This window comes from Corvus cornix, chromosome 2 (assembly GCF_000738735.6).
Source record: "Corvus cornix cornix isolate S_Up_H32 chromosome 2, ASM73873v5, whole genome shotgun sequence".
In the NCBI taxonomy this organism is placed as follows: domain Eukaryota; kingdom Metazoa; phylum Chordata; class Aves; order Passeriformes; family Corvidae; genus Corvus; species Corvus cornix.
This window is the reverse complement of record NC_046333.1, coordinates 127,478,262-127,504,462: the sequence shown is the minus strand read 5'-3', so window position 1 is coordinate 127,504,462 and position 26,201 is coordinate 127,478,262. Positions and strand designations below refer to the sequence as shown.

The 26,201-nt window shown below is 37.1% G+C and overlaps 1 protein-coding gene across 1 annotated transcript in view; it reads left to right on the top strand.

Moving 5' to 3' along the window:
* CNGB3 (cyclic nucleotide gated channel subunit beta 3) overlaps nucleotides 1-26,201 on the top strand; it is a 62,310-nt gene that overhangs the window by 24,945 nt on the left and 11,164 nt on the right. The window contains exons 4-15 of the mRNA XM_010405009.4: nucleotides 2,999-3,153; nucleotides 4,591-4,782; nucleotides 5,340-5,548; nucleotides 7,347-7,397; nucleotides 9,367-9,453; nucleotides 11,127-11,191; nucleotides 13,724-13,846; nucleotides 20,981-21,122; nucleotides 21,880-22,039; nucleotides 22,400-22,497; nucleotides 23,544-23,627; nucleotides 25,171-25,289. Coding sequence (XP_010403311.2) covers nucleotides 2,999-3,153; nucleotides 4,591-4,782; nucleotides 5,340-5,548; nucleotides 7,347-7,397; nucleotides 9,367-9,453; nucleotides 11,127-11,191; nucleotides 13,724-13,846; nucleotides 20,981-21,122; nucleotides 21,880-22,039; nucleotides 22,400-22,497; nucleotides 23,544-23,627; nucleotides 25,171-25,289 — 1,485 coding nt within the window. The remainder of the gene's footprint in view (nucleotides 1-2,998; nucleotides 3,154-4,590; nucleotides 4,783-5,339; nucleotides 5,549-7,346; nucleotides 7,398-9,366; nucleotides 9,454-11,126; nucleotides 11,192-13,723; nucleotides 13,847-20,980; nucleotides 21,123-21,879; nucleotides 22,040-22,399; nucleotides 22,498-23,543; nucleotides 23,628-25,170; nucleotides 25,290-26,201) is intronic.

Here is a 26,201-nt window from a genome sequence, read left to right as displayed (position 1 = left end):
TAAAAGATGGAATCAAACTCAGGTATTTGGTGTTTATGGCCAGAAACAGGAAGGAATTAAACCCTAAATTGCAACTTAGAAAAGGGCAAACCTTCTGAAACAACTATTGTATTTTTTATCACTGTTTGTTTGTACTCTTAACACAGAAAACTTTCAAGCCACAGTACTTGACAGCTGTTGCATACATTAGTACACTCAACACAGTATTTCCATAGCCTATTTCAAGGTGACATTCTTTAAATATTCTATAGGTGTCTAAATCTTCTCTTGTGGCTTGGGGAGAATAAAGGCATTGCAATTTTATCACTAAACAAACAAGTTTAAATCTACAAGTTACAAAAATAAAATCTACAAATCAAAAATATCAGAAAACTATATTACTATTACACTTCTCATGTTACATATATTGTTATCGTTAAACAAAATATGTTTGAGGTAGTAACGAGACTGTGTGCATAGCACATGAGTTGCAGTCCAGATTTTCATTTCCTAGGCCACATGAAATTACTACTTGTGCAGGGAATCAACATTTCCACTCTGTACAGGACTACATTGAGAGTAAGAAATATAGACCTAGGCCTGTTGTAACATACCACACAAAGGTCAAAAAATAAATGGTTTAAAGAAAAAAAGACTTGAATAATAACAGCTTAGAACCAAATCGTAGCATAGCACCACATCATGCAAGAGGAGTCAAGTTTAATTAAAAGCGATTTTGTGAAGTTTAAATGGGCTTCATTAGCCCAGGCAATTTAAAGTGCACCTCCACACAAAGTACATATAAAATAAACATCCTCAAATTAGCAGTGTTCAACATGCAGCCTCTTCCATCCGTATTAACCAAACAAAATTTAAAGTAAGCATTTCATTACAAGAAAATAATGGAGTAGGAGGTAATGCAAGCCAAATGAGCAGTAGGCCAAGGAAAATCAATTTCTCATCAACTGTGGGGCAAATAACTTTAAACTAAGTCACACAGATTCTAATCAGTGCCAAATGGAAACATGGTTCCTGTGTGCTACATTGCACCAAATTCATGGTAGAGGAGACTTTAACTTTTGTTGGAAAGTCTGTGAAATAAGAGGAAAATCCCAAGCAATTTGTAGCTTATTCCTAGAAAGAAGATAGAAGGGGCCTTTGGCATGACACTTATGGTAAGTGGTATCTAACTATAAGATAGCTAACCACCTGACCAAATACAGCAACAGCAAAGACTAAGAGTTACTTTAAATTCTTTGCAGAAACTAATTGTGAGATGTTAGCTCAAAACAAGAAAGGATGTCATTACATAGCAGATAGCCTGGGCAAAGGGGCAATGTGACACAAAAGGAACTGTGATGAGATTACAAAATGTATCAGGACTGTTTTGATTAATCTCCTGTCTGGGGAGTTTTAAGAATTAGACAGTATACAAGACTTAAATTAGAGGAATGACAAGTATGTAATTCCAAGCTTTTGCTTCTTCTACTGCTTCTAACAGCATATCTCCATTTTATCCAATGGTTTTATTGCTGAAGGATTTTCGCATGCTTAAGTTATACTTCCTTGGGCATTGTGATTTGTGTTGGGTCTCCAGAAAACTGCTTCTCAAAAAGCTACACACATCCCACACTGACACACTCTTTTTTTAGTTACAGCTCCTTCTGTTAGAAATTTCAAAGTAGGTTTAGGTCTTGAGGAGACATGGTGTTTATTCAAAGATCATTTTGCAGTGGTTTTCATTTCTTCCCTACTGTCATACCACTTTCCCCTCTACTCACATTTGGGAAGATTTTCTCAAGAATCCAGACATTTCAAGCATATGTCACTCTTGGTCTGCTGCTGCTCTTGCTGTAGCCACATCCTTGTGGTATTTGGGACAGAGCTGAAAAACTGATAAGGAAGAAAGAACAATTCCCTGCTGTAGCCCCTATATCAGGCATAACTTTCAGGATTTCAGTACAGGGGTGGCAATTTTGACCAGTCCAGGAGGAGCCCTTGAGCTACCCTGTGGCTGTCACAGCTATTTCCAGCCATCTCTGACATCGGTGTGTCACATCAGCTGAGAAGTGTTGAGTTAAGGATATAGAAAATAATCCCATGTCCTGGTCTCTACATAGAGGAAGTCCAAATGTGTGCCCCAGCTGACAGCTGAGTGGCACTCAAAAACAACCCCAGTCTGCATAATCAGACAGTAGCAAGTAATCGAGGATGAAATTTCAGGTAAGAATAAGCACAGAAGAGCTGATCAAGAATCGCTTTCACCAAGATTTTCTATTTGACTGTCCAGCATGCATAAAACCTAATGAAAGCATTAGTTTCAATGCAGAGTATGAGTTTTCAGGTGTTTGAAAGTCAATAGTCCTCAGATTTGAAGAGAGGCTGTGAGTGCTGGAATATCAGCTTAGTGTTACTATGACCCTGAGCAAACTCTTAGCAGAAAAAAAGGAAACCTCAGCAAGAAGACCAGTGGTTTTTTTCCACTGAAAACAGATGCATTTTTTTTACCTCATGTTAGCCATAACAAACCATAAAAAACATAGATGAAATCAATTTTCCCAACATTAGAAATTATAAAGTAAGCATAAGTCTCTCCTCCCTATCTGCATTTCCTGTCATCATTAGGACACTACCGTATAACAACGAGCACATTTTTATACACAGATGTGAAGAGAATGCCTTGTAACTTAGTCAATACATCAGGCAAGCTCTAGGCCTTACACAGCCACAGTAGAACTTGGTGGAAATCAGTGGTGGGCAGCCATTAGTGCAGTAGGCTAAACAGGGTACCCTGACCTTCTCTGCTCGAAATAACACACAGACTGCTGCTGGCATGAGCAGAAGGTAAGAGGAGGTAACTTAGGTTTCCAATTAGCATGAATTAAGTGATATGAATATGCACTGTGCTCAGTAAAGATCCAATCTTAATGTGTGACTTCAGCTCAGAAATAGAATTACCACTGTTTCCTTCCATTCTTTTCCAGTACGTTAACCTTTTCTTCTCTTTTGTTTTAATTAGCGTACAGAACCCAAAACATCCAGGTTTACAAAGAAATGAGTTGGCTGATGCCCAGCTTCAAGTGATTGTCAAAAGATTGCGTGAAAGGGCAGATGTCTATAAGGAAAAGCTGAATGACCCAGTGATATCTTCACCTGAAGGAAGTCCTACAGCTTGTAAGTGATTCTAGAAATAGTTGTGCATTTGTTCAGCTTAAAACTGAAAATAATTTTGTGGCAACAGAAAATACTGTGATAATTATTTTGTAAGTATAGAATGTTTATCCACGGGAAAGGATCACTTTGTGCCCACAGAAGTCAATTTATCCCTATTTCTCTACAGTAAGCCGGAGTCCTTAGGTACAATGTCCCTTTGAATGACATCACTGAAGAATTTGGGGAAAAACCAGAGGCAGTATCTAGAATCATCCGTGTCAAGAAGTTGTCTGTATTTTGAAATAACCTCCAGATATGTTTATTCATGGAGATGAATTGGAAACATATAAAGAAACATATATATCTTATGAGTGGATGTTAGTCACTTTGCTATGAGACCTGCTGCGTAAATAAAGTAAATAAAATTTTAGCTTTGACAGAAATCTGGACACACTGAGGACTTTAAGTCCATGCTTTAAATAGAGCAGACTCATCTGACATTAATTAATCATTGACTTTTGACAAAATATGAAACATAAAACAAAAACCAGTGCTTTTCCTCTCCAGGGGAAAGTTTGACTTTCCCTTTCCACAAAGAATTGAGTGTGGTGATTTTATGTTCTGGCACTTTCTAAAAGCCGTTCATCACTTATGTGTTTTTTAAAAAGCTGTAAAAAATGGTGCCTCAAGAATAATAAACTATTCCAACTGATAAGCAAATTTCTTTTAAAAAATTATTTCTTTGCTCATCTACCACTTTTGTTCTCTTTGTAGAACTTATGACCTTTATTTCCTAACTTATTATAGATTCAGTTTGCCAGTTTACTGCTAAGACTGTGTATCCTAATCAGAGATAAAGCCACCAGAATTAATAGGACACATGTGCAAACAACAGTATCCAGCTCAAAGGCAGAACGGGGTTTGAAGGAGTGCTACAAGACTTTTATAAGCCTAGAAATGTACAAAACCATAGGCTTCCCACTAGTTTCACCTGCTGCATCTCACATATCAGGTATCAGGGGAGGGGAGAGGTCAGCCCATGGCACAGGTGTCTTTTCTTATCTCCACCCTCACTGCATTCATTCTTTGCAACAGTCATGTAAGGAGAAATGCTCAGTTGCATTAATGAATGCTGAATTATAAATTAGCAGTTTTCTTGTCAATCTTATAAAAGGCATAACTTACAGGCACTGTCCAGGGAAATTCAGCAATATAGAGATTGTACTGTGTAACATAAGTGCCCTGTTCATGATAGCAGATGCACATATTTATACCAGTGGTGATTTTATTCTTCAAGTGTTTTTCTATGTATTTAATATAATGAATTATAACTTTAGTCACTGCCCAGGGTTTGTAGAAGATATTTCAACATAATGAAGCTTTTGCTCATGTTAAAACAGGGTGTATTAATTGAGCCATTATTAAAATGTCAGTGTTTTTGGTAATCTATGTGTCTAGCACCAAAGAAGCCTCCAGCCCCACCAAAAGAAGAAAAAAAAGATGAAAAAAAAGAAGAAAAGAAAGAGGAGGCAGAAACAAAGCCAGAGGAGGATCATTACTGTGATATGCTGTGCTGTAAATTCAAGAAACCTCCACTGAAAAAATACATGGAGTATATGAAGCTACCAGATACAATTGACTCATACACAGGTAAATTAAAAGCTGTTTAATAGGCTGGGGTTAAGTCATATTGAAGTGGCCTGGTTTTGCACGGCACCTGTGAGCCACCATAAGATACACATTCCAGTTTGCAGCTCCCAGGGACACAGAGGTCCTGTCCTAAACAATATTTATTACAAACAGGGAGAAGTGACACCAGTTGTAAAGATGGTATGCACAAAGATGTTATGCAAACTGACCAGAATCACAACCCAAGTGTTCTGTTTCTTGACCTGGAATTTGTACCATTCATTAGAGACAAATAATTCTTTTGTCACATATAATATACACGAGCAGCATGCAAAACGGTCGTATAAGTTTCTTCAGATGCACTGAATTCTATTTGCTCTCATTTTTGCACAGTCCTTGTGTGACTCCTGTTTCCAAGCTGTATCACCTTAGCAGCATGTCCAGTTGCAAAAGGGAGAATGGTAGGTTGCTCTGGGTAGAAGCACTCCTAGAGACTGCAGCAGAATGAATGTGTCTAGAAGAATGACAATCGACTCCAAGTTCATGCCTCCCTCTACATCCAGTGTTTTTCCTTTCAGATCGCCGTTATGTGGCATGGCTCATGCTTGTGACAATCGCCTATAACTGGAATTGCTGGTTTATTCCCCTGCGCTACGTGTTCCCATATCAAACTCCCAGTAACACAATATACTGGTTTGTCATTGATGTAATGTGTGACATTTGCTACCTGTGTGACTTAATAATTTTCCAGCCCCGAGTGCGGTTTATCAGAGGGGGAGATATAATAGTAAGTATTGGAAGTGGGACTTCCACGGGCAGCAGTTGTGTGTTAGAGTATAGAAATTCATCCAATCTGACACTTCTTTTTTATCACTACGTCAAATCGATGTAACTTTTTTGTTTATCAAAGGATACATATATTCTTCTTCACTGACCTTCCATTCTACGCTGATGTTCCATTATCCTGTGCAGGAAGAAACATATCCATTACCTAAATCCTTAAAAATTGAAAAAAACAGATTTGAAAGTAACAGATGAGAGCAGCTGAAACAGGCATATAGCTCTAAACAGACTCGTCCCTGGAATCCGTGATTATATCATATGTATTCATGCATATATGCATCTGTTGGTATGCTTGTATGAAATTTCACCTTTCTATTTGCCTTGTGCCAGAATCATAGTTGAAGACAGGGCATTGTGAGATGGTGGTTTTATTTTTTTCCAAAATCAGAGCAAATCCCTGTAATTTTAGGATATTTTGAAAATAATTCATTTGAGATCATTTGTTTTGGGAAAATATGTATGTTCAATTTTGATTCTTGCTACTATTTTTGTGTTATCTTTTTATAGAAAAAATGCAAAATAAAATTTTAATCAGCTACCTGAAAGCTTGCCCTTACCCTACCAAAGGGTATCTAGAGCATTAACATTTCTTCAAAGTCTTCTCTGCTTTTGATTCTTTGACTTCTTACAGAAAAAAGGAACTTAATTCAGAAAAAAAAAAAGGTTTGATAACTTCAGCATGACATTACTGTGCCTAACAGACAGAAAATTCACAATTATATATCCTCAAATCTAATTTGGAACTAGCTTTAGTTCAGTGCTTTTACAAAAAATTTTATACATTGTACATACACAATATTACTGACACCTTTACAGACAAAACTGTGAAAATATCATTTCAATAGGTATTAAATGCAGAGCAGTGGAATGAGTTTTTCCACACCAAGACATTCAGCAACTGGATCTTGCCTAAATCCCACAAAACTCAGTTTTTATGAACAAAGTTAAAACTCTAAGATACGAAGCTCAGCTTGTATTTCCCTTGAAACTGTCTCTACAATTCACAGATTTTAGTGCACAGAAATCATCTGCTGCCTGATCTCCTGCATTTAGTTCAGTGTTTAAACTGATAATAGTGAAAGTTGGCATGGAAATATTATTAAGATCTTAAATCTATTTTTGAAGTTTCCCTGATATAAATACAGAAAGTATAATAGATAAATTTCTTTATATACTTGTGATTACCCTTTCTTATTATATTAGCATCAGTTCCCGTGAAGAACAATTTAAAAATAAAAAGCTAATCATTGGTAATGAATGCAGTGTTGATTATTATAATGCTAGTAATGCTAGCATGTTAATGCTAGCATTCAAAGAGCTAATTTTGTACAGCATCATTAAAAACATTCTTTTCATTTTTCTTTGAATCACTGCAGATAAAAGCATTTTTTTGCTGTGAAATTGAAGGGGGTTGGCTTGAGCACGAAGTGGTACAGATGTCTCAGGAGGGAAGTTTTGAGGAAAAAATGTAATGTGTTTTTCTAGACCAACATCCAGATGGGAAAAAATCAGACAAACCCCAGCCCTCATTTTTTCAAGCAGTTATAATAAAATCTGATCTAATGTAAGCTAGACTAATAAAAGTACTACTTCTCAGAAATATCTACAGATGTTTCTCCATTCATACTTTTAGACCATCATTAACTTAACTGTCATCACCCCTACTATTGTTGAGTAGCAGAGGGTCATCCTTGACATTCTGTTCCTGACTATGACTTTTTCTCCTTTCATTGTCACTGTAGTCAGACAAAGTGGAAACGAAGAAATTCTACCACAGCACTGTGAAGTTTCGGGTAAGTAGACCCTGTGTTACTGATATCAATGTGAAGTTCTGGCTGTAGGATTTCACAGGATTTTTTTTTCATTCACTGAAAATCACTGTTGGTTTAAGAATATCACCAGAAAGCATGGGCTCGTTGGCATATCAGTGCTCACCAGCTGAAGACTGCCATCTTCATAAACAGTGTTTAACTGGAAGACAGAATGTTTATAAATGCAATTCTAAATATTATTTTGGAATTATAATAAATTAATAAAATAGAATTTGATTAGTTTTTGTGAGGTCATCCCAGCGCACACTAAAGACAATAGCACCATTTGCCAGAGATTCATTAAACAAAATTAAAACTCTTGAAGAGACATGATAACTCTATTCCGTAGATTCTTATGAAGTACCTCATTGTACTTGTGCCTACATTGTACCTCACTGAACAGCTCATCACTCACAGGAGCAGTCAAAAATTCAAACTAAGAATTTTGATGCTCATGGCACTTTATAAAAACAAAGATGCATTTGATCTAGGAAAATTTTTCATGCTGCTCCTAAATGTTGGGGGTTTTTTTGCCAACAGAAGGTAGGTAGTTTATTGAATTCCTGATGCACATACAGCTCTGTGACACTAAACACACATCTCAGTTATCGCCCCCTCCTCTTCTCTACTTTTGCACCTGCCTTGTTCACAGTTAAATTTTTCTCAGTGACTGTGGTATCATTACTTAACTACTTGAGATTAAGCTATCCAAAAGTGCAGGATATACAGTCAAATGAGTTTGACAGAGTCAAACTTAAAGCAAGACACCTAAGTGGATTTGTATGGTTTTATTTCAAGCTCACACTTGCTGTATGTTTAGGGCTCTTGATTTCTGGAGAAACTAATGAGATTTGAGTGTTCTCACCACACGCAAGATATGGATATAATGTCGGAATTTGTCATATGATTAAGTACTAATTAACAGTTACTGATATTAATGCACTTTCGACTAAATTTTGCCTCCTCTTAGACGTGTCTGAGAGAGGGAGAGAGAGAGACCGTAAGAGGCTGTTTCTCCTCAATCAATTTTTTGGTTTGCTTTCAACACTCTTCAGGTATTAACTGTTTCTTACTTGCATGGAATAAAAGGTCAGTGCTGCAGGCTGGTTGCTGCCAACATGATTTACACCCCTCAGAGCAAAGGCATTTCTGATTACAGTGAGATGAAGCCCAGAGTTTGACATCCCTCTCTTCCTCCCAAGCAATAACAGCAACAAAGCAAGGTATCCCAGGATCTTTAGAAAGAAAAAGATAAATTTGCCACAGCTTTCCTTCTCTGTCTTTGGAAAGAACAAAGCATGAAGATAAGAAGAGTAATCACATAGCTGATGGACTGCAGGGAGATATTGAAAACCTTAGAGGTATGGGAAGAAGCAGCATCCAAATATGATGGAAGACAAAATCTATTTAGAAAACTCTCAAACCAACCAACCAACCAAATAAAATGCCCAGCCTAATTTATCATCCTATGATGAATCTGTTGTTTGGAACACATGCCTTCTGCAGGTTGCAAGCAAGAAATCTAATTCATTGTGCTCTCTCAAATTGCTTTAGGCAGCCTTCTTTTAAAAGCTGAAGACTTTTAAGAAGTGCTTATGCAGTGGCCTCCCCACCTGCACTCACCAGCCACATGCCAAACATTTTAGTCTGGTCAGAGCTACAACTGATAAAATGGGATGTATTAATAATCAAGTATATGAGATACTGTCAATAATCCACATGAAACAGATTAAAATCTCAGGCACAGGGGACTCAAAAGCAGGGCAGAGCCAAGCTGTTGGTGTTTTCAAAGAGATAATCTTGCCTGCCAATACTTAGGAAGCTACATGCTTAGCATGCTGACTCTTCAAATATTATTGCAGTCATGATTCAGTCTAAGCAGATTTTTGACAGCAAATAAATACATTATGAATACTATGAAGTTTAAATTGACCTCTCTACTCTTCAACAGCTTGATGTGCTATCAGTGTTTCCATTTGACATTTTATACTTCTTCTTTGGATTTAACCCAGCACTTCGAGTAAACAGGATGCTAAAGGTAAGATCTGTGTCAGTGATGGATGGCTAACCATGCACTGACGTTTTTGCAACACAACAGAAAGTTTTTTATAGTATTGACGAATATGAAACTTAGAAATTGTAAAATATCTTCAGGCTAAGGCACAACATAACTAAAAAAAAAAATGCAACTCATAGTCTAGCCAAATTAAGCATTTATTCTCTCATTTTTCTTCTGACTTTATTATTTCCCAATTTCAAAAAGTATTTTTTGATTAAAGCTGTTTTTTTCACATTATTTAAATTAGATTAATCTCAAATTACCTGCTTAGTTTTCAAAGATTTTAAAAAAAATCACCAGTTAATGCCAATGTATTTTCCCCTTCTGCTGCTTATGTCAGGTGTTTAAAAGCAAAGGAGGTAATTTTAAGGACAACATAAACTATAGACAGAATATCTATCAAGCACAAACCTACTTTTGTTATCGAGTCCAAGGACACTTGGAGTTGTGTAATGAAAGGTCTGAGAAGGGATTAGAGCAGTACCTAGCAGGCCATGCTAAATGCATTTCTCTGCACGCACAAACAACATGTTGAGAAATAAATGGTTTTCATTTAAAGTTGGGGGGAGACACAAGAACTCTGACAATAAAATGAGGGTGCTCCTCACTTTGGTATTCAATAAAACTTCAAAATTCCTTAAATCAGAACGAAAATTATATAAAAGAATGAAAAGTTAAATAGCACCTTGTATTAGGCAATCAGCTGTGTATTGAATAAAAACAAAGAAAAAAGATTCATGCAATCACTAAAGATCAACTGCAAATACTGAACAGGAAGAATTCGATACAGCTGCAGTTGATACCACAGAATATCCTCTAGTAGGTGGTTGTTGATACACATGATTGCTTGCTGGAGAATTACTGGAATTTCAGGAAGAGAAAAAATGCATGTAATTCTCTGTGATCGTGTTGCCCAAGCAATTATATCTGTTTGAATTATATATGAATTATATATGTTTGAGGAAGTAGGAGTTGTTCATCTGCAGTACTCTGAATAAAACAGCAAGGTTATTTCTGTAATCAGATTAAGGGGACATTCGACACCCAAAAAGACATTTAACTCAAATTTATCTTTGCTTTTCAGTTCACATTTTTGTTAAATGTTTGTCATGGTTTAGGAATAGTATTCTCCAGTTGAATTCTCCCACTAAAACCGTAGGCTATTCACCCTCCTCCCTCCAATTGGAGGCACAAAAGGCATAGAGCACCAGTTGAGATAAGAACAATTTACTGGAAACAGCAATGAGACAAGAAAATGAACACTAACAAGAACATTGCTAATGACAGAGGATATAAGAAAAGAAATTATTCACATGGAAAAACTCCCCAATAATAAACAATATCAGACAGCTCCCTCTGCCAGGTTTTCTCAACAGGAAGGAACACCTTTCTTCCCTGGAAGAGAGAGTCCCTTTATCCCACCCGAAGCAATGATCTGAGATATAGAACAACATCGACTCCTAGCCACGCCCCTCCCAGCTACTGAAAAAATTAACCCTGTCCTGGCCAGAACTAGGACAATGTTTATAGAAAGTTTGATTACTGAAAAATCCATTTTCAAAATGTGTATGTGAATTAATGCCAGTAGTACTATAAAAGAGATGTTTACTGAAAAATATTGATTGGATTACTTTTGTTTGTTTTCCATGCAGCATAACACATTCTTTGAGTTTAATGATCGTTTGGAAGCTATTATGGAAAAAGCATACATCTACAGGTATGTGCTGATAAAACTCAAGTGGCACGCAAAGCTTGGCATAGAATGCATTTCATATGATTTCATGAGTTGTCAGTTAAGCACTGGGTGGAATATGATACATCTTTAACTGTTCAATTTAAAGGGTTTTTTAAAACATCTGTTTTATGGTAATCGTTAATATAATATATATAAGGCTTCACTTACATATGAAATCTACCTCAGTTCAGCTGGCCTGGTTCAGGCAAAATATTCACCAAACTGAGGCTGCTGCCAAAATTTAACTGATCAGAAGTATCAGAAAGTAGTTTCTTTAGAGAAAGAGCTTAAGAATACTTTCTTCAGGTTGCTAATAGCAGTTCCAAATCCTCAGTAGCTGTTTATTTGTACTTAATAGGAGTTATGAACCTGAGCCTGTGTCAACATTTTTCTTCAAACATGTTCTCCCCATAAACCTGGCATATACAGAAACTTGATCCTTCACTGCACTGACTACAGTTGGAATGAGGATCAATTCAGCACAGTTCTCAAGTAGTGATTATAACCATAGTCTGCCGAACTGTCACCTTCTGCATTAACAGAAGGAATTTTGGATCCAACTCAAGGAGTCCATGGACACAGCTATGGCAAGTTTCATAGGCCCCTCAGCTGTCAGTGATGCTGATAAAACCCAATGAACCCATCTACTTTGTCATCATTATTGTCAACGTCATCAGGCCTAGTTTACCTTGTGTAATACCAACACCAACAGATCCTTTTCCCTGTCCCAGTTTTGGAGTATGTACTGTTCCTGTCTGTTGGTGCTGCAGAAATAAGTCAGCTACCCTGCAAAGCACTTCTGCCTTGTCAGAGAGCTTTTTAGTGTGATATGTGTTGAGAACCACAGCTGTGTGTTGCTGCTTGTGTCTTTGCTTCCTGGTCAAAGACCCACTCAGATTTATAATATTAAATCACTTTCAGAATGTAAACTGCAGAATCTAAATGTTACAAAGCGAATCTATTTTCTAATTCATAGTTCAGAAAACACTGACTCCCAGTTTTGCTCATTGACAAATGGAGAACAGAGGTAGTGAAGAAGAGCACAATCAGGAGCCAAAAGATCTAAAAAGCCCCAGTCTTTTTTCGCTAATTACTGCATTATATTTTAATGTGTCAATCTTTCTTTGGTCTGAGATTGGTATAGTCACACTTTGAGCAATAAGGCACCAATTAACTAGATAATATCAAACTAAGCTTCTACACAGCAACTTGATATACCTGGGGGGATTCTCTTCTCAAACTAAGTAGTTTGAGTTTGTAGGACTAGGGCTAGCAAGAGTTACTTACATCTTATCTTCTCATTGTGATAGATTCAACATATGTCTGGAGAAATATAACATAGCAAAGGTTTCTGGAATCTTCACTCAGACCTCAGGAGTCTTTCATGGATTCAAACTTGAACAGAAGACCTAGCATGGGCAATAGTGCAACATTACTAGATCACAACAGCTATCTGCTGTTCTCTACAGCTTGCAATCCTAAACAGAACTGTCCTGGAAGCATGCCAACTTTTAAACAGAGAAATAGTATTCGTTTGTGAGCATAAAAAAAGAAGAAGTGTACACTTAGGTAGTGTACGGCATGGAGAGGCCAAGGACAGCATGCAAAGGCTGAAGAAGCAGCAAAGGAGTGCTTAATGAAGCAACCACAGAGATATTATCTCCCATTAACTTTGTTTATAGGCCTGACTTAGTTAGATCTTATTAAATTTTCATAAAACCACTTATTCAGTTATTCTGCACTGCATACTGCCTTGAGTTCTAGCTGTAGCAGATAAACGCATTACCTACCAGCCTGTGTTTAGACAAGTCCTGTACTTTTCCTACTTATTTATTCCCTGCTTGTATGAGTATTTCAATAGAGATCTAAATCCAGGAGATATTTCTTTTGATCCCCAGGCACTGAACAGAGGATATACAATGAGATCATTATTGTATTAAACAGAAAGCTGTTTGGTGCTTAAGTAGTTCATCATTGATATTGTTCAAAGAACTGGCCATAAGCAAAAGAGCTGGGATTAGGAATGATATAACTCCTGCTGTAGAGACTAAATCATACTATGTAGAGGATCTACTGCAGGCTTTCTACTACAGGTCTTGTAAAGCAGTTCATTTCTGACCTCAGACATTTCTTGGCTTTGGTTCACAAGTTTACAGCCTATCTTGGACAGAGTTTGGGAAACACATTATTTTTTACCCTGTACCCTCATTAATATAGTTTCAAATTTCTGGAAATATTCATAGCCATTAAAAGAAGTGGACTATAAACTCCTCAGGGAACCATAATTTAAAAATTTCCCCATGTCAAATATTCTAGGAAAGATATTTATTTGACCTTGGGCAGATGTGAGAGATGGGTAACTGCCAACCATTTTTTTCATTGAATCAATACAGGTGGGGAACTACTTAAGTGGATGCTTAACATTAACATTATTAATCCAAAGAAGTAATGGGGTCTATATTAAAAAAAAGGAAAAATATAAGTTGTTTTACAGGAATCTGTTGACTTTTATAGGGTCATTCGAACAACTGGATACTTGCTGTTTATCTTGCACATTAATGCATGCGTGTATTATTGGGCTTCAGACTATGAAGGAATTGGCAGCACTAGATGGGTATATGATGGCGAAGGAAACATGTAAGTCCTTTTCTCTTGCAAGAGATTTTTGTTGATTTTGCCCCTTCCTGCTTCCCCATCCTTCTCCCATGCCACTGCTTGCAGGGTATGCCCTTACTTTATAAGTGCTTGGATAGCAAACTTTTAGCACCATGACTGCTGATTAGGAGTTTTCAATACTAACACATATTTGGAGGGCAGGTGCAGTGAATAATCAGTTCACCACTTTCAGCTTTTATAGGTTTATGAGTCAGTGCTAAGTACTAACTTAATTAAACATTTAGAAAGCAACAAAGGTCATAAATTAAACTTACTGATTGCATATGCACCTGGGAACTGTTAGAAGGATTGTATAGCAATCCCTCAAAGGAAGCACAGGGATAATTTGGGAGTTCTTTTGCTGCCACACAGCATTGTGTCGTTAAAGTGCAACATTTTAGTCCCTCTACACCACAGTGATTGGTCTGACAAAATTCCACCAGCTCTCTCTGATCTTTTGAGAAGATCATGCTTAAACATGTGGCAGAGTGTCTTCAGGGGAAACACTGGATATTGGCACAATTTTCCACAAGCTCCTTATGACAGCACTAGTTGGGTGCCAAGGAATATTTATGAAGGTGATAGAGGAAGTAAGAGAAAACAGCGCAGTCATAATATATTCTGTGCATAGTCTTATAAAGATATATCTAGCAGGTTCAGTTGTATGAACATTCATTTCTTTCAAAGGCTATAATATAGTTAAAGCCACAGAAGCTCAATTTGTTCTTTGATTACATTCCTTGCAAAACCACATATGGTATCCTACTGCTGTCATAAATCACCTAAACAACTTTTCACCTTTCTCTTGGAGATGTGCTCCTCTTGTTTGTAGTTTTGTCAGACTTACAAGTTTAGTGTCAAGTCACTGTCTTGAAAGACTAGAAAATAGCCTTTGAGAGCAAAACACACTTTGTGTAAAGCAGCACTGATTTTTAATAAGTAGGGTTGGCTCTTGAAAAAAATTACTTCTGAAGTTTTCAAACACCACTAAAATACTCAGCTTGAGTACTGCAGTCAGACCTGCAGGCAGGGTCATGGAGCTTAGTGGGACCACTTATGTAAGTGAAGTTATAGATGGGTATTTATCTGCAGGATCGAGGTTTGCAGAAATCTGACAAAATTCAGAAGCAATTTCCATTATATTTTTTGCCAATGTGATTCTTGGGAATACTTGCCTCATAATTAAAAAATAAGGTACATGAGAGTAAGAAACCTGAAAACTCTGAAAACAGAGAGTTTACTCAGTCTTCAAGCTTCTTCAGAACAGTCTAAAGAACAGGCAAGAAAGAATTACCTGTTTTTCACAGAGAAAAATATTTCACATTTTGCTCAGAGAAACAATCAGTAGAAATTATTTACTGGCTTTGCCACAGACAATGCAGTTGTGCCCTCACAATGGCCAGGTTTTCTAATATTTTGTGATACCTTTCCCATTAGGAGACAAAAAAAAATTCTCAAATTAGTCACACTGCAGTCACATGGAATTTAGAGCAGATTTGTTCTAGAAACAATGATAATAAAATGAGAATTCAAGTTCTGCATTAAACTGAGATTCTGAAATAAAATGCATATTTGGGTATATAAATATCCAAATACAAGAAAAGCATTGACCTGTTGGAGCAAGTCCAGAGGAGGCCGCTAAGTTAATCACAAGTCTGGAGCACCTCTCCTTTGAAGACAGGTTGGGAAAGTTGGGACTGTTCAGCCTAGAGAAGAGAAGGCACTGGGGAGACCTTGTAGCACCACCCAGTACCTAAAGGGGACCCTACATGAAGGCTGCACAGGGAATTTTTACAAGGGCGTGCAGAGATAGAACAAGGGGGAATGGCTTGAAACTGAAAGAGGACACATTTGAATTAGATATTAGGAAGAAGTTCCTACTATAAGGGTGGTAAGGCACTGAAATGTTGCCCAGAGAGGTTGTGGTCTCCCAATCCATGAAGGTGTTCAAGGCCAGGCTGGATGGGGCTCTGAGAAACCTGGTCTAGTGGAAGGTATCCCTCCCCATGGTAGGGAGGTTGGAACTGAATAATCTTTAAGGCCCTTTCCAACCCAAACCATTCAATGATTCAATGATATATCCATGTAAACCTCATTAAGCCATTAATCTACTTCATCTTGACAACTGGTTGGTGAATGTCTGACTTTATTCTTTTGCCTGTATCTAACTCATGCGGAAATATATAGTACCATGAACATGGAACCCCAAAGAATATTCCACAATGAGCTGCATTTCGTAAAGTATAGCTTTGTATCCCACTAACATCAAATGCTGACTGTATGGGATAGTCATTGCCTTAGAGAATTAGGCATGACATAAAATGTAATCATCAAATGTTTGAGGATTTTTTCACACAGAGAGGCATTGTGTGAGCATTAGTTATAACTGGAGATGCAATGTGAATTTAAACTTATCAGACAAGATACTTCTAGGTATATTCATTTATGTGGAAAGCAGATATAAGAACAATATGTCAGGAAAAGTGACTAGTACTGAAGCATACATTATGGCACAGCAGTGAACATATAATTTGCTTTCACAGAGCGTTCAGGGTTGACAGTATTTGAAGCAAAATATGCCAGTAGTCTCACAAAGAATGGGAACATATTCAGAAAGGTTAGGCAAACATAGCTACTTAGCTAACTTTAACAAAATGACAGCAAGCAGTTTGACAAGTAAATCAAAATTCTAGCCATCTCAGATTACACTGACCCACAGCAAACGATCTGGCACTGATTTAGTGGCATTAATGCTTTATGTAGAATCCCTGCTGTGTCCATAAAATATTGATAGTTATGGCCAAAACCAGTTCTTAAAAATGTCAACACTCCTAGGATTTTTTTTCCTTTTCCAGGCTAAAAATAATTAACAGACAACAGTTTCCATTATCAGTTGGATTACATACATGTTCCTGAGCAGGCACACTAGCTGATGAGCTAAATCTGTAAGTAACAGCTATATGCAACACTCAAACCACAAGCAAAATTATCAAAGTAGTGCTTCTGCAAATTTCTGCAAGCTCTATTCTATTCCAGGTCTTGTCCAGGAAGTGTTAGTGTCAGTGCAAGATTTGAGTTCTTTTGCACAGCAGCCTTCAGTCAAATCCCTTGACTTGAGGCGTAAAAGGCAGTCAATTTTCCCTCCCTGCGACACACCCAAATTAGCCACACACAATGTTTCCAGCATTAAAAGTGCACTCGTGAGCTCGAGTGGGCAAGACTGCAGTCTCTCCTAATGCAGAAGCACAGCACCACTAAGGCAAAACCAGAGTGTAGAGTCTGTGCAAGGACAGTAGCATATTGAAAAGGTCTCTTTAAATGGACAATTTCAACTATATGTGTTTATTTACAATCTAATTTAACTACCTAAGTAAAAGATCAGTCTCCCCAGTTCCTGAGGAAAATGGACAAATCCTTTTCAAGGGATTCAATGTAATGTCATTGTTCTGAATTGTCCCAAGGAAGTATATCTCTTTCATCCCCGTTCACAGAGAAACTGAAACTAGGGAGCTGAAATTCTCATGCAAACCCTCCAGGTCAGCAGTAAATTTAGGCAAAACAAATTGTTTCACTTTGCTCATGGTATACTTCTGCTGTTTGCAAGTCATCCACAAGCAGTCTGCAAAATTCTTTGGCAAATTTAAGACACCTATTTGCATCCCAGTTATGTTTTTCTGTAGCTTGCTGCCTTCCTGTTCTGAGGACAGACTTAGTGGATGTCTGGAAGTCCCAGAAAATGGTCACTGTACGTGTCTAGAGCAATTCCTCTCCTTTTCTATGCATTGCCCAATGCACAGTGAGACTGACAAATCTTGAAATGTGTCTCCTGGGTATCAGCTGTGCATTGCTCTTGCAATAGGTCTGATGTGGCAGTGTTTGCTATGCAAAGACAGTTTTGTGCCTCCAGACAAGCTGTGAATGCACAGCCCAACTCACGTGTCGGACTTTCAGACCTGCTACCCACAGCAATACTTTTTTAGGTAAAAATGTTATAATTTCCTCAGTGTGTCTGAGATCATCAGACCCGAAGGCACCTGATGAACACATCACTCTAGAAGAGGTATCAAGAAGGAATTCATTAGTTTATAAAGGCTGCTTCTTTACTCTGCTTAAACCCATCCTGGCTGTAGTCTGAGAGAAGTAAAAAATGAGACCCCTGAAACAATGTCTACCTGGGCTGAAATGATTATGTGAGTACCACCTTAAAAGCTGAGAGACACATGCACAAAGACTTGATACCTGCACTAAACAAAACCATGAAAGAAGTTTAGTGTATTCTGAAATGGACTTTTCTGAAAAAGATATTTCTATTGGCATAATATTACAAGGTATCTTATTTGTGGTGTTTCTGAATGTTTTCATACCTAGGTTTTCTTTTTAAGGGAAAATCTAGTAGTTTGACTGCATAAAGGATAAACATTCTCTCTATGATGCACAGAGGGAAAATCCCTTTCTTGTCTCATGACTGTTGTTTACTTCAACAGTAATTTTATAGCAGGCTGGTAAGCTGTATAGTGAACAGTGATGGTTTCCAGACACATGCTGGTAGGAAGCAGAGCTGCTAATACTGTTAAAATAGGAGTTTGTTTTTTCTGGCTTTCCTTAAACAAAATTTACAATCTCATTTCTCCCGTTCTTAGGGAAGAAAAAAGCTGCTCTGTACTTCAGCTGCGCAACTTCCATTTCAGATCAAAATAAAAATGCATAAATGGAGAAAACCTGTGCCTAAGAGATAGAGAATATCATGTGCCTCTGCCAATAGAAAGTTTCTTTTGAAGTAAAATTACAGAAGAACACAGTGTATTAACTACATCTTAAGAAAGGGGTAGGCAGATATAAAAAAAAATCTCACATTTTGGACATACAAAACTGCAAAGAAGAGTGTGACCCCTAAATTCCTCTGAGGAGCTGCTTTCATTCTTTGTAGACATTCCCAGAATAAAGATTATATTGTCTATCATGGTGGGGTTTGCAAACTTGGCATGCAGAGCCATTGTGGGTGAGGGAATTGCTTAATTACTTTTGTTTCCTAAAGTAACTAGCACAGAACTAATGTTAATTTCTTTACTCTTATATTACCCAATTATACATGTTTCAAGCACCACAGCATTCTCAGTTATGGCAAATCAATATAATATTAATATGCTTTACATGATAATTCCCCTCAGTCAAGCTAGAAGCATGATTTTATGCCTAAATATGTAATTCTTCCAAAACGGACCTGAGTCTTTTTCTTATTATTTGTTTATACTACAGAAGTCTAAGAAAAAGCTGCTACTTATGCATACTTTGCTGGAAACATGCACACGTGATTTTTTTTAATCCCAAAATATTGAAAATATTGAAAATATTGTTGTGGCATAATCCAGCAGTTCATTTTGCATCCCTAACAAGGAAAATGATAAGATGAAAAATATGCAATGCATTTTTTATTTGAGGACTCTGAATGAAAATGGCCAGTTCTGACTGTGAACATCTAAAACTAGAAAACTATGGTAAAATGGTCATTGTTAATGCATTTTATTAATCTGCAACCAAGAAAAAAGTGACTTTGTAATGAAAAGCAGAATCAATTGCTAAGTAAAGCCTTACATTTTAGGTGAAAAACTTGAAAATTCTTTCAAGTGATTTAAGAAAAAACAAGCCTCATTGGAATTGGTTGTTATTGTGATTTTATTTTCTCGCACTTGCACAAAACCAACCCTGTATTATTACATGAATGTCCCATTATAGGAGTTCACATCTTAAAAAGAGAGAAGTCTGAAAGTGGAGGCCATTAAATAAAATATACACCTAAAGTCTGCAAGCAGACCAGGTGGCCTCAGGTTCAGAGCAGGCATGTGAGACTTTCTATTTCAAAACAAACTTATCTCCAAAAGTATTTCTTCTCTGTCTTAGTGTTTGGGGAGGGTTGTTTGGTTTTTTTTAAATTATTATTTAAAACTCAATAAAATTCAACAAACATAAGGTATCATCATTGCTTCAGAAGCAGTAGTCACAGCTGATATAATAGAAAATCCCACTTTACAATTAAGGAAAATTAAGTTCCACTCCTAATCATCAGCAAAGCTGAAGTTTGATTGTACAGAAACTTAGGAAGTCACATTCTAATTAATAGCAGGCTTTAAAAAATATATCTAAAACAATTACTTGTTTGCTCAGAAAATAAGGAAATTATAGCATTCTCACAACAATAATTTGAACTAGTTATTCCCCACTGCAACGCTGCATTGTTGTGGTTCAATGTTCTAGAATGAAATTTAAACCAGGGGTTTAGAGATGCCAAGGCACTTTTTTAAAGCATTCTCTCCAGGTCATTTGTTGCTTTCATAAATTTGTGTTATCATACTAGTAGAAATACACAACTCGAAGGCAAAAGACTCTGTAGTAAAGAAGGCAAGAAAGAGTTTGTTAAGGTGACAGAAGGAGTTGTGGAGACTAGCAGCTAGGAGATGTTAATTGAGGAGTCAACCTTTCAGTGCTGAATTAGTGAGGTGGTTTAGAGAAGCTGGATTAACACACAGCTCGTGGAAATACATAACTTGTTGGACATAACCCAGGAGGTAGAGCCATTGAAGGGTGCTCAGAAGCAGACTGGGAAGAAGACCAACATGGTTAAAGGACATGGAAGAAATGGACACAAGAAGAACAATATTGCATTTTTCATTCCCACCATAAGGCTTCGCACTGGTGTCATCAAGTGAAAGCCATGAAAGGGGCCTTCAGGTGTTTGAGCATCCAGTATGCTGCTACAGAGAGACTCTGGGCAGTCTCTAACACTTTTACACTGCTTCTGACCATCTTCAGCAGGAGCATTCTAGCACTGTAATGTCCATCTTGGCAATTTTGTACACAAGTCTTCTGTAATGCTACGTAGAGTTACTAGAGAACAGTAAATTAGAGCTGCATTTCCCATACATTCTTATTTTGCTCTGAGAACATTCAGCTCAACCTGACCTATGTAACTATCATTTATAAATTCATAACTCTTCATAAAATGGTGAAAGTCTTTTGGACTGAAAAGCATCACTGAAAGGCCCAACTCAGGTAGGCATATGCTTAACTTCAAACACATAAGTAGCTACAGTCTAAGAAAAATGCTGTTTGTATCCACAGGTACCTGAGGTGTTACTACTGGGCAGTTCGTAGTTTAATCACCATCGGTGGCCTTCCAGAACCACAAACACTGTTTGAAATAGTTTTTCAACTGCTGAATTATTTCATGGGCGTCTTTGTCTTCTCCAGTTTAATTGGTCAGGTACATAAAATAATCAGTAACATTATATTCAAATTACTGTAATGTAGTGATAATATATTCAATTTAATGGAGTTTATTTCTGGGATAAAGTTTAGTTTCCATCCTCTATTTTAATGTCAAACATACTTAGTCTTCTGATAAATACACATGTTTAATCAGTTCCCTGTTTTTAGCTCTTTTGTACACAATTTGATTTAAAGCCAATGAACATTAACTCACTTTCTAAAAACTGAATTACATTTGAGTTGAAATGTTAAATGAAGTTCCTGCACTAAAAACTTAAGGGTCACCTTTTAGCTCTCAGAGCTTAGGACTGATCTCTTAACTATTTAAACAGTGGCACAATTTTAGTCCTAGTGGTGTCAGATGATGTTATTACAGAAATTCAGCCCAGTTTGCTTCAATTCTGACTTGCATTGCATGCCAAATGCAGAATAGCTTTACTATGGATTTTTAAGAAAAGTATTATCTATAATTTTCATCCATGTCTAGAAATATAAGACATAAGAATAAGCTAAAACCCAGAAATTACTCCTCTAAAATCATAACATTACACTTTCCAAGACAATCAGATTAAATCTGTAATGTTTCTGAAAAACCAGATGAAGTACAAAACATTCAAAACATGCAGCCAAATGCATAATTAATCAATGATTTTGCAAAAAGTATTATATTATTTTTATATGTTGCTGACAAGATTTTAAAATCAAGACTATTTTTTACGGAAATGTGTAGTGACAACAGTTGATGCTTGCAGATGAGAGACGTCATTGGAGCAGCAACAGCAGGGCAGAACTACTTTCGTTCCTGTGTGGACAACACTGTCTCCTATATGAACACTTATTCTATTCCCAAAATGGTGCAAAATCGTGTTCGAACTTGGTATGAATACACATGGGACTCTCAAGGAATGCTGGGTGAGGATTTCCAATTCCAGTTACTTAGCATGTCTGAGTGAGGGAGATTGTATAGATACAGATATTGGGTGAAATTCACATTTCTCCTTTTCTGAGTTGCATGTGGGAAGTGAGAGGAGGGTGCTCAACTTACTTTGGAAAAGAACGGAACTACAAAGCAATACGATTCTTATTACTTCACAAATTCTATTCATTAATACAATGTTTTGGTAATAATTTTAGACAAGATATATTAAGCATCTTAGTAAAAGCATATTAGCTGCTTCCTCACTTGAACTCATAAATGTTAGAATAACTCCATTAAGTTATTTTTGCTCATTTTTGTGGACATTCCTTTGTCTTTTTTTTTCTTTTTTTCAGATGAATCAGAATTACTGGAGCAGATGCCAGTCAAAATGCACTTGGCCATCGCAATTGATGTGAACTTTGCCATTGTCAATAAAGTGGACCTATTCAAGGCAAGTAGTTTTAGAGGAGAATGCAGAAATATGTGGTATTCCGTACAGAAACCTTGTCTTGTGCATCTTGCAACACTTAAGTACATGTTTGTTAGCATACAAGGCAAAATAAGTCTAAGAAATGTCTCAGTGAATGGAGACATCAGAACAAACCCAAGCGCCTGCATTTGGATTTCTTTTGAGTTAAGACAGTGATCTTTAAAGAAAGAAAATGAGACTAAGGCAAATTCCTGTTACAACAACATACTGTAGTTGATGGTATGGTCAGACTGTGAGTGAGTTCAGAGTATAACTAATCTCAAGAGTCAGACAGAGAATAAGCTAATTTTTAATGCAGTCCACCTTGCTGTAGCCATCCAGGTGTGCCTGAGAGATCACCCATGCTGTGTTCTGGCAGTGTAACATTGCTGTACAGAAAGCTGCTTCAAAGTCAATTTTTGTGCAAAGGAGCTTTTTCTCTACTTATCATGGTAGTTTGGCAGAGCTACAATTTAAATGTGTACTTAAAATTGTATTTCTGGCACAAAAGCAAGGAGACCCTGAGTTTTTAGAAGTACACACAGCAAATTTTCTTGTTTCACATTTGCAAGAAATCACATGTTGTATCTGTATAAACATTACATGGCTGTACAGTTTTTCCATACTTGCTGAAGGAATGGAGTTCATAGATTCATATCAACATTTGACATGATCTGCTTTTTTCCCCCGGATCAGTTAAAAAAAAAAAAAAAAATCCCATAAAATTCCCATAAAAGACACATAAAGCTCTGAACATAACACTAACTGAGCTTCCTCTGAAAATCTGGACATACAGAAACTCACTTTGTAAAAAAATGAAAATATGTTCAACCCATAGAGAACCTTATAAGTACTTGAAATAACAACTCTTTCAGTCTTTTCTCAGCTCTAATAGCTGATCTTTATGATCTTTTGAGTTTGCATTCCACTTATGGAATCCCTGGGTCATTCCTATATTGTTGGCTTTTGAGGCACTAATAGTCACTTTTAATACTGAATTAGCAGAGTGATCAACTCTATTTTAACAGGGCTGTGATACGCAGATGATACATGACATGCTGATAAGGTTGAAATCCATTGTGTATTTACCTGGTGACTTTGTCTGCAAAAAGGTGAGCATTCTTGTCTTGTTCAAATAAGAATTATACTATGTATTTTAGAAAAAGAGTTCAAATACCGGTCAACAATGTCCTTTAAATAAAATTAATCCTGACTGAATTAGAAAGCGTAAAATTAATTAAGCTACTCTGTGTAGTAACAACAAATGTGCTCTCAAATTTCAACCTAGAGCAAGACAATATGGATTTTATTACTTACATTACTAAACATGAAATTATAGTAATATGGGAAAGCATTTAATGTAAATAGGGCTTATCTAATGATACCTCATGAAATTTTAATATTTAAAATGGATCAAACTTACTGTTTCTATACTTCTATGCATACAAACCCAGCCTACAGATCTCAGTCTATGAGGCTTTGCCAGTGCTTCATTTGTGTACTCAGACACTCTTAAGTAGAATTATCTAAGAATGTAGAAAATATACTGCATCCCATAAAGCTCCTTCCAGCAGGATCTGCTCTACTTTCACTCATAGCTCAGAGCCATCTCCAGGTTTCCAGCTGAATGATGTCACACTGTCTCTTAGCAAAGACGCCTACCTTGTCTCAGCATTTTGGCTTAAACCTGACCAGACAGGTAGTTCACAGGCAAATAGCTCAGCTTCTGACCAGTTGGCCCAAGTGCCTTTTCAGAAAGCATGTAAACATAGGGCAAAGTAAGATGCAATTAAGACTTGGGGGGATGAATAGTAATCCGTACTATCACTGTTCTGGCAAGTGACCCACAGGTCCCGCTACATCCAGAAGTGACCATCAGAACTCCTGAAGTTGTCTTTAGCAGTTCTGGTCCAACATGTTCACTAAGGTCCTGTTCCCTCCAAGAGTTAAGCATACAATCCTCCTCCAGAATGCTGGGTTAGTTCCACTGACTCCGCTGTGTAGAAGTCAAACATTTGTGAATACACTGAAGGATGAAGTGTGTCCCTTCAAAGACCAATCCTAGGATTACTGTTGGCTAAGAAGGGTGGAAGAGTAGTTTGGTGTGTTTGCTTATACAATGCACAGCATAAAAGGATCTTAGACTAGATGGGGCTCTGACACAGCAGAGAGAATAAAGGACAGCAACAGATTCAATGTCTTGGTACTGCAGTCTGATGCAAACGGTTCTTACCAAAGATGGATTATGAGAAATTGACGTATCAACTTATTACAGCTTGATTCAGAGCTAAAAGGCCTCTCACTTGTATAAATCTACTGTGTGAACAACAACCATAGCAATCTTATTAATGCTGCAACATGTAGTAGGGAATGTTGGAGCCACATTCCTCTTGGATGTATTTTGGTCTCACCCTACTTCACCAAGGAGATGCTGCATGCAAGCTTGGAGGACCAAGTGAAGAGATAGGAAGTGCAAGTCCCTACATTTTCAGTCCTGGCTTTGTTGCTGCTTCTTTTTCACTTTTAAAACTAAATTGCTGCTTTGCCTCATAATAGCAGTACACCCTCTGTTCACAAGAGAATAGAGAGATATTTAAAGAAGAACAACAAAAAACACTGCTAAAACATGGGTTCTTTATGTGTTTGTATGCCCAGGGAGAGATTGGCAGAGAGATGTACATCATCAAACAGGGTGAAGTTCAAGTCCTTGGAGGCCCTGATGGTACCAAAGTCCTGGTTACACTAAGAGCAGGAGCTGTATTTGGGGAGATCAGGTAGGTCCATCACCATTTTTAATACTTTTTTTAGAACTTGTCAAATAATCAGTGGTTGTTTAACTTCTCTGTGGTAAGCATGACAGCTATCAACAAAGAGGACACTGAGGAAGGAGATGCAGGTAAGTGAAGGAAAATATAAGTGAAGCATCAGTGATTAACAGGGTAAGATCTGAGCCCAGTGTTTTGATCGACGTACACAGGGATATACAGACAAATTTCTTCTTTGGCATTTTAAAGATTTAACACATCTCCCTGTTATGCTGTCTGCAATACAGGAGGACCAAATGCATTTTATTGTCTTGTAATAAGAAGAGGTGCCCTTAAACAGCAGCTGGCAAAGATGAAAATTAATTTCCAACAAAATAGATACAAAAATCTAAAATAGCAACAAAAAATCGTTCATTTAGGAGCTGAAGTAGGGATTAAATTACTGAAAATCAGACATCCCAATTTGAAAAATTATTCCTTTAAGAGCATACAAAAAAAGAAAAATCTGGATAGATCAGATTTTTTTGTCTGAATTTATCTGGATGAGAATTTTTTTCTGGTGGCTACAAATGGTTTTTATATTCTGCATGTACTTTCTATGCAAAATTCATTAACTCTTATGTGCTATGTTCCCCAATTAGCCAATTAAGTGCTAGTATTTAGGCACTGCACCCCCCTGCTGAGGTTGACCCAAGGAAAAGTAATAAAATAAATGTGCTGCTGGATCTAATAAACTGGATCCTTGGTTTATTCCAGTTAACTTCCTGTTATTGTTAATCCTCTTGCTGGTAGCTTTAATCTGGCTTTTGAAAAGCAGTAATCAGCTCTGTGCCAGGTTTACATTTGTCTTCTAGTTGTGTCTACCTTTGTAGTAGGGGGAACATTCCTGTTTATCCAATGATATGTGTACAGAACTTGTGG